This window comes from Ornithodoros turicata, chromosome 2 (genome assembly GCF_037126465.1).
Source record: "Ornithodoros turicata isolate Travis chromosome 2, ASM3712646v1, whole genome shotgun sequence".
Lineage (NCBI taxonomy): Eukaryota > Metazoa > Arthropoda > Arachnida > Ixodida > Argasidae > Ornithodoros > Ornithodoros turicata.
Window position 1 is genome coordinate 24,418,522 of NC_088202.1, and position 8,916 is coordinate 24,427,437.

At 44.9% G+C, this 8,916-nt stretch overlaps 1 protein-coding gene across 1 annotated transcript; it reads right to left on the minus strand.

The window, feature by feature from the left end:
• Positions 1–384: 384 nt before the first annotated feature.
• LOC135386407 (uncharacterized) lies at positions 385–4,761 on the minus strand. The gene is made up of 8 exons (XM_064616322.1): positions 4,731–4,761; positions 4,414–4,611; positions 3,318–3,460; positions 2,483–2,544; positions 2,340–2,404; positions 1,377–1,588; positions 1,135–1,294; positions 385–545 (listed from the first exon to the last, which is right to left on the minus strand). The coding sequence occupies exons 1-8, from the start codon at positions 4,759–4,761 to the stop codon at positions 421–423; spliced, it is 996 nt and encodes a 331-aa protein (XP_064472392.1). The 3' UTR covers positions 385–420.
• Between the last annotated feature and the right edge of the window lie 4,155 nt (positions 4,762–8,916).

Genomic DNA, 8,916 nt, shown 5'->3' on the forward strand with positions numbered 1-8,916 from the left:
ACAAGCACCCAGGACCACTACCCGACTGCTACGCCCCCTTGCTACATAAATAGTACCGGGTAGCCGCCTCCTGCTTCATTCCGAGGGGGGGGGTCTGCATAGGCTCCGAAACGTCAATGTCTGTTGTTAAAATTTTAATTCGTTGTGTACGTCGTGTGTATTTTTATCACTTTTACAAATTTGATACTGTGCGCTTGCTTTCCTGATAGGGCTTGACGACCATATTTCCAGTTCTCCTATCAATGCTATCCATACACATTTGTTCGCAAAAGGCGGTACATAAAAAGCTAGCTTGTAAGCCAATGTAGTAGATGTCTGCTGAGGCTTCTATTCATCTTGCAAGACCATCTGTGATGTTTTCATGACTTGTCTTAGCTTAATGGGTGGAAAGGTTACTTGTTAGTTGCTTTGTTGACAAGACTATAAAGGCTCCTCCCTTGTTCTCTTGTGGTCCCGTTCCTTAGCATGACGAAGCCAAGACTTGACAACCTTTTCGATGTCAAAGTCTGTTGTTTCCTTCAGCCGCTTGTTAGACCTGACAGCATCTGTGAAAAGAAAATGAGTGAATTGCACATGGTCTAGTATGGAAAATGTTTGGAGACAATTATAACGCCTTTGTTCTTTGCACTTCACGCAATGTACCATTTGCTGTGTTGTACTGCGGGCTGCACTCGAAGTTCAGTTCACAACAGTGTTAGAGGAAGCAGTACTGGACATCATCCAACATTCTTGCACCAGTTAACATGACCACCTTATATATTTCTTGCCATGTGACTGAATATATTAATTTACTAAATTTTCCTCTCCGATAATAATACTGTGATATGCGTAAAGGAAGGTGTTCATCTCCTGAAATAGTCACGCGTACACACCAAGTATGGTATCATGCTCCTCTGCCGGTGGGTTTATAAGCTAGGGATGGCTGTTCAAGCAGTACCCTGTACTTGGTGTTGAAATTGGAGGCACCACGTATTAATGGCACAACACAGAAAGAGACCTATACATAGCCTATCTATAGGTCTATCTACTCAGTGCAACGAAATTGAAAAGCAGGCAACAGCAGGTGCCTATCAAGGGAAATGCCACGTATAAAGCATTTTCAAAATACTTCACAACATGAAACCTGATGCATACCTCGCAGCACTGCCCAAGACTCTAGTTCGCAGAACTTGAGCTTCCCTTTCGCACCCTGCCAGCTAAAGTTAGCGGCCACATTATCTGTGCAGAGCAGCCTCAGGATCCTTGTGGCTGCGTCGTGGACTGTTGCTCCTCCAAAACTTGACCAGAAACGCTTCTGAAGTACAAGCAGAGAAGTAAATATTATCACACAACTGGACTTTTCTTATAAGACATATCTTAATGCGACAAATACGTACTATTTTTCCTCTTGTTGTGCTGGAGGTCAGGGATGAATCGAACTTCAGGAAGTCATCCAAACTGCTGTAGGGGCCTTCAGTCACATCATCTGTCTCGGGCACGGCCACTCCCGAGTTTGTAGCTAATGACACCAGAGTGTCAAGTTGGGTCGTATGTTGTTCTTGTTTCATCTTGATGGCATGCAGAAGCCTCAGTATCTCTAGATGAAACTCTAGACAAAAAGACAAAGAAAGCCAGAGACATTCATCCACAAAATTGTTCATGGAATCAGGTGAATGATGATATAAGGTCACAAGGCACGATAGAAGCATATGTATCGCGTTAAGAACACGTACATGCTAAATACAAAGTAGTGTATGCAGGAGGGAAATTGCCCCTCTTCACTGCCAAAAAAAGGAAGAGAGTCTCTTCCATGCATGTAACACACAGGCAAGTATGATGTTGTATATGGCACACTGGTACAGGAAAGAAATACTACAGAATTACTGCAAGTTGATATTATACCAAATTTGCTGAAACTACAAACATTTCATGAATCATCTCTATGGCCCTCGTCGCTAATGCGCCAAAAAAACCTTAATCATCATCATCATCATTTCATGAATCAGAAGCGAATGTGGTCATGTTTCATGCTTTCGTGTGGGCAAGCACACCAGCATGCCTTCAGTACGTGATATCCCACTGATCACTTGTCTTGCTCGTCCATACTTGTGGGGTGCTGTCGCTCAAATGTAGCGCCTTGTAAAATATTTTTCCTTTGCTTCCTACAAGAGTTGGCATACAGTGCTACTGACATGCTGTTCATGATCGCACTACAATTATAACATTTTTCTGCACATATATAGTAAGAGGGATAAAATAATGAAATACAGAACATGTCCAATACCTCCCACTGCTCTCCTCCTTAAAGCATGTATATGTGACAATCTATCACAAGGGAGTTAAAGACAAACTGTACTCACTGTCATTTACAACTGAGCAAACTGTTGATCTGGAGATGTCCTCGACTTCATCACTCCAGGATGTACTGGATGAAATACGAGGTTTAATAATGTCACTTCACAAAGCAGAGACATACTGAGAGTTCCACCCTTAATGCTGTTACGTACCGAGAGACGTGTTGATAGAAGGGCTTCTTCTAGCTGTCGGCTCATGAGGTCTTCGTTCCTGTGAAATATAAGGGATAAAGTTGCTAAGGTGTGAGGTCACAAAAGGGCATGGTAGCTATAGCATCAGAGATGCACCAATGACTATGAAATTAAGTCGACGGTACTAACAGCAAAAAAACAAGAGGAGTGCCAGGGACTTGTGGTCGATCCGCCATGTGACTCTTGTGCTGCTTTTTCTCGCTGGCATGCGATTTGTGCTTTCTTTGGTGAGCACTGCTCACACCGTAGCTTCTCCCCACGCTGTTCTTTGTTACTTTGGACGCCGTCTGCTCTTTGCTCGCATCAGATACGTGCTGTGTCCAGACTTCTGTAAATAGCAGATGCGTAGTTGTATACCGCATGTAGCCCTTGAACCTCGCAGGCACTTTCTGTGGTAGACTCTGGCATGAAGCATTCCATTCCTCCGCCCATAGGACACTAATACAGGAATACACTATCTACAGTTAACCTAGATAACCATGAGCTAGCAGCATTCTATTTACTAGCAGCAATTGGGCCCATTATATACCTCAAGAACATAATCTCAACCTGTGTATCGCTGACGTCATCCTGTATCGAGAGGATAGAGAGGTAGCAAGCGAGCTGGTGGTATAGATCCATAACTTAAAAACCTGAGACTAGGGGACAAAAAACGACAAACACAGACAAGGTCTCTTATTGAGACCTTGTCTGTGTTTGTCGTTTTTTGTCCCCTAGTCTCGGGTTTTTAAGTTATGGGTCATCCTGTATGTCTGCAAATGCAGGTGGTGTGGGTGGAGCTGGTAACTGTACAGTCTCGTCCCATTCCTCATAGTCACTGACGTCAGAGTCACGTGGTGCCTTCTTCTTTCTTTTTCGTGGCCCCTCCACTTCACTTTGAAGATCTGATGTTTCTTCCGCTTGAGCTAGCCTTGTCCTGGCCTCTTCGTAGGTGCCTGCAGCAGCACACAGATAATTTTAAAAGCACAGACGAATGCAGGCATATGCAAAGCATTCTACTACTCTGAAAGTAGCTTAACTACAACTACTAGTTACTTGTGCAGATTGCTGTTATAGCCACAAAGCAACTACATTTTCCATAACGGAATTAAACTACATCTGCTACTACTGCAAGTAGTTTCAGCGACACCTGCAATTACATTTTCATGCAATGTGAAACACAATGCAGATACAAAGCACTTACATTTCACCAACTGTGTTGCTGAATGTCTGCACACTGTCTAGATGTGTTGCAGGATAAACATGACGAGTAAGCATTTTACTTAACAGTACCACAAAAGGTCACCTTTTTATTTTCACCTGTGAAATGCACAACCTTTGCTGACACAAATAACGCAGACCGTTGGGCTAGTTGGTATTCCATAGCAAGTAGCAAAAAACGCTGCAAAGTATTACAAACCGTACAGAGGTAGACAAGGCAGGCAATACAAAGGTATACAAGGTACAGGCGCACGTTACTGTTTTGTCAACCTCTGTACGGTTTGTAATACTTTGCAGCGTTTTTTGCTACTTGCTTTGCTGACACCGTGACAAAAAAACCGCAACTTAGCACGTAGCTGAACTACTGTAGTTAACTACTGAAAACAGTAATTTTACTATCCCGTTCCAATTACTTTTTGTTTAGTAGTTGTAATTACTGCACAATGATGGATTAAATAATGTTATTAGTATTTATTAGTATTAGTATTAGTAGTTAGTAGTTGAACAACACATAGTTAAAGTATTGCCCACCACTGAAAGGCAGTAACTGTATTTGATATTTATGCAAAAGAACTGTTAGGACTTCAGCTTTGACTTTGTTTCGTCTATCGAAGTATGAACTATTAAACAGCACCAGTGTGTCATAGTGTTGAACAAGCTCACAGAAGTGACAAAGCTCCGAACTTACAATATCCCCTGAGTCTCTTGCACTGGCAGAGCTTCCAACCGTTCACTGGCGTCTGACATGTCTTGACCATGTGCTGTATCTTCACACTATCTTTCTCAGGCGGCCACGCACAAAGTCCGTTTACGACCCAGGCGACAGGAACTACAGCAACGGCATCATTTTCTTCGGGAAACTTCACAATGAGGTAGCGGTCCTGTGCTGCAGGAAAAATGTCCAATGGGGATATTTACAATGTGGATGTTGACCATATGAGCCCTTCGTTAACGCGTATGGTCAAGCGGAAAAACTGCAAATTTCTCCTGCAGTGGGAATCTTACACATTTGTGTGCAAGCGTATCGAGTGGCCATGCCATAAGTGCAGACGGCTGCGAAGCAACATAGATTTTTAGAAGTGAAGAACTGCATGGATACTTGTACAAGTCCTCTAGTTCCAGAAACTTGCGTCCGATGAGGACTGGTGTCCGAGAGCTCCTCGAGTATGCAATGTTCTCACCATGACTATGCTTCCATCTTTCAAAGTGCAGGTTCCATCCCTGTAGTCAGCCACAAGAGAACATATGTATGGTATAATCACTTTCCTGTACTGCGGCCCTACACAGTCATTCGGAAGTGGGCCATTATGATGGCTCATGACGAATTTCACAGAGTCTTCCGGAGATGAAGCAGCAGCCTTCCAAAGGACAGAACGATTCTCTCCAAACCTTTTGCACATTTGTTCAAGGATCCTTTCAGGTTTTCGCTGGAGTTTTTTAAAGTACCGCATGTAGCCCTCAAAAGGGAACGCACTCCACTTCTGAACATGACCATGACGTCGAACATCATCTGCTAAGTGCAAAATACCATGAACGTTGTGGGACACCAAATGTTCTCCGAACAGCGACTTGAATACGCTTACAAAGTGCCGTAATAGCGAGCCCGCGTAGTCAACAGACTGAACTGACTGTGTTGGGGAGTCCAAGATTGTTATGGCACAATGAAGGGTGACAAAGTTGGCGTATAACTCAGGACGGACCTCTGATTGAAATATGACTGGGCCGGAGTACAGCAGCAGGAAGCGAAATTCGGTGGCCTTCCAGCGTTCCATCTCCCAGAAACTCCGTGGTCGACGATTAAAATCCAAAGGAACGAAGGGGGCCAGTGCTTCGTTTTGGGCTGATAAGTTGTTCTTGACACGTGAGGACATTCGACACTTTTTGGGTCCCTGAAACCATAACTTGATTACTTTATGGACAACACCAATGCACACGAGATGCATATATTCCAGTGGAACATCTTTGACGATATCTATGGGAAGTTCAGTCAGGATGGTAGTACCAGTATGGTGCTCGTCGTCGGAGTAGCTGCGGAAACTCTCATCGGTTCTTGGTGCTGCATTCATGCCTGGGTAACACATCCTTCCCTCCTTGTACTCCCCTTCCGCGCAACACTTACTGCAACCTGCCCTGGCATTATGACCTTTAATGTGAAGTATGTAGGCTCGAGCTGGAGCATCACATATAAATGCAGCTAACTTAACAGGGACTTGCACACCGTGAATTTGAACTCCTGAAGCGAGCACAGAGTTCATGTCGTCAACGAAGGGTCTTAAGTATTCATTTGAATCGTGCGACTTCGAGTGTCCGAAGAACAAACCAACAGGAAATGGTGCACTTTTGCAGTTGATTATGTGACACAAAATTGGCCACAGCTGTGCTTTCGTACTTTTTGTTAAAGGTAACCCATCGATATTAATGGCTACACTGATGATGTCAGGTGTTTCACTGTTCTTCAACACATGCTGAAGGCCAGAAGCAACCCCAAAATGGCAGTATTTCCCGCTGCCGATTTCTGCAATACCAGTGCAGCGTCGTGGGGTCTTGAGAATTGTTTTTGCACAGCGTGGGAGATACGACAAGCTAGGTTGGTTACGCAGTTTATGTAGCAGGCCAGTCAAGCATTTATAGGTAACAAAGAATTCCTGAGCCCACTCAGCGAGGTCACTTGTTAAGTTTTGTTCGTCATTGTGCGCACTTTGTTGTTCAAGAGAAGAGTACTGTTCCGGTATACCACTGTCACCAACACTCGATGTACCAGGACAAACAGCGAACGTTTCCTCGCCTTCAAAAGAGTTATCTGTGTCACTCCAGCACGAACTGTCATTGTCTTCTCCCGCGTTCGCCGTGTCACTACAACACGAACTCTCACCGACTTCTCACGCGCTCACCCTGTCACTCCAGCACGAACTGTTATTGCCTGTCCCCGTGCCCTCCGTGGCCGACGGTACAAAACTGGTACTACTGTTCTCGCTCACTTCATCATGTGAGTTTCTATCCCCCGGGTCATCACTACATCCCACAAGCTCATTGTTCTGACTTTCACTTTCGATCACAACGTGCTGCGATACTTCTCGAATTTGCTGCCAGCTAGCTAACATACGTTGCCTCACGTGTCGTCGAAAGCTTCTGTCAGATATCTTCGGCATCGTTATAGTTCTCAAATTAAAACTCACCGACATTTACGTCTCCCATTTCACAAAACTGTAGTGGCGACGGAGCCACGCCGAAGCACACGCCAAACACAGCCGCTTGCAGCCGCTCACAAACAAAGAGGAATTTAATGAAGTGAGTTGACTGTTGTGATGTGAACTTTATGTTGCTATGCGCGGTGTTCAGTAGATCTACGAACTTTTGAAATTCATGTTCACCGTGTTCCCATATTATCAGTATATCATCGATGTATCGAAGGTACACAGTGGGTTTTAATGAGAGGGCGCTGAGAACTTTGTTTTCTAAGAACCCCATGAAGATATTTGCGTATGTGGGTGCAACAGGTGTGTCCATACTTGTACCGTGTACTTGTAGGTAGTATTCGCCATTGAACTCGAAGTAGTTCAGTTTAAGGACTAAGTCCATTAGAACGAGTATGGTTTCCGTGTCTTTTCTGGTGTTTGATGTAGAAAGGGTATTGCAGAGGGCTGTGATTCCGTCGTTGTGTGGGATGTTAGTATATAGTGATGTCACATCCAGCGTGGCTAGTATTGTGTCCCTACCAAATGTACGAGTGTTGTTTATATCTTTGATTATTCTGAGGAGGTGGGGTGTGTCTTGTACATGCGATGGCAGTGTTGTCGGAATATGGTTTAAATAGTGGTCCAGGAATTTCGAGAGTCTTTCTGTTGGTGTGTTGTTGTTGGATACAATTGGCCTGCCGGGGATGTCAGCCGTATAGAGCTCGTTGGCGTGTACCTTGTGGATTTTGGGCAGTAAATAGAAACGACCTGCGCCTGTGTTTGATGGGGTGAGATATCTGAGGTCAGCACGTGTGATGAGCTTTCGTTCGTGGAGGTTCTGTATGGTATGGGTTATTAGCGCCGTGTACTCCTTTGTAGGGTCATGGTCCAGTTTGAGGTAGTGTTGCGTATTCTTGAGCTGCCTATGAGCTTCAGAAATATATTTATCTGTGGGCCAGATGACGATACTCCCACCCTTATCTGCGGGTTTGATAATCATATCATCTCTGTCAGCTAGCGCTTTGATGATGTCACGCTGTGTTTTAGAGAGGTTGTGACCATGCGAGCTTTGGGAAATACGGCGAAGGATGTCATTGCTTACTTGTTTAATGTACAGGTCTAATGCGGGTTCTCGGCCGTGATTTGGTGTCCAGGTTGATGGTAGTCGGAGGTCGTTGTTGTTTTCTTGTGTTGTATCAGCGAATAATTCTCTAAGGCGTAGCCGTCTCGCAAAGTCTGATATGTCTTTGTGGATTTCGTGTTCGTTAACAGAATTGAGTGTATGGCAGAATGTTAACCCCCTAGAGAGGACTTGTAGTTCGTCGCTGGTTAGTGAGCGTGATATCTCTATTACGGTGCTTGCGTCAGCGTTTTCTCGGGGTGGCTCAGCGATGTTGCGGGGAGTGGTTATGCTGCTGGAAATGATTTGTTCGGCTGCTGCGTGTGTTGTGTTAGTGGGTCCGGTATCCGTGCCGTTATTGGAATTAGGTTTTTCGAGTTTTGAGTGTTCCTTGTTAGCTAGCTCGCGGTTGAGTTGTTGAATGTGTAGTTCGAGAGTGTTTGCCTCCGCGTCGGTGAGACTGATATTGTTTACATGGGCCTGGATCGTAGCGAGTTGCGCGTGGCACTGTTTCTTTAATATTTCTAGAAACGTACGGGCTGTGTTGCTAAGGGCTGGTTCCCAATCTAGCTCTAGTTCAGGTGTCAGTTTTCCTAATGCAGGAACTGTTTTAGGGGTGAGGCCTATAGGTACTGTGTTGTGAGCCAGGTGGTGGGTGTAAGTCCGTAGATGATGTAGGTATCAGCTGCGTTTCTCCATGAGTTTTCGCATTCGTAGAAAGTTCGTTGACTGCATGGTAGGCTGGTGATTAGATAGTTAACGGTGTTTTCTGCGTGATGTGCGCGTGCGTCGTGTCTGTGGGGTCGGTGTCTGTGGGGTCAGTGGCTGTGGAGACTCGCTGTGTTCCTCGATGTCATCTGTCTGTGTTTGCGTGCTTGTGGTCTTCCGTGTCACA

Bases quoted from the DNA above. Each gene is read 5' to 3' on its own strand.
- LOC135386407 (XM_064616322.1), bottom strand. From the start codon at position 4,761: ATGGCCACTCGATACGCTTGCACACAAATGT. The intron at 3,461-4,413 runs GTAAGTTCGGAG...GTGCTGCTGCAG, and splicing joins CAAGAGACTCAGGGGATATT to GCACCTACGAAGAGGCCAGG. The intron at 1,295-1,376 runs GTACGTATTTGT...CTTGTACTTCAG, and splicing joins GCACAACAAGAGGAAAAATA to AAGCGTTTCTGGTCAAGTTT.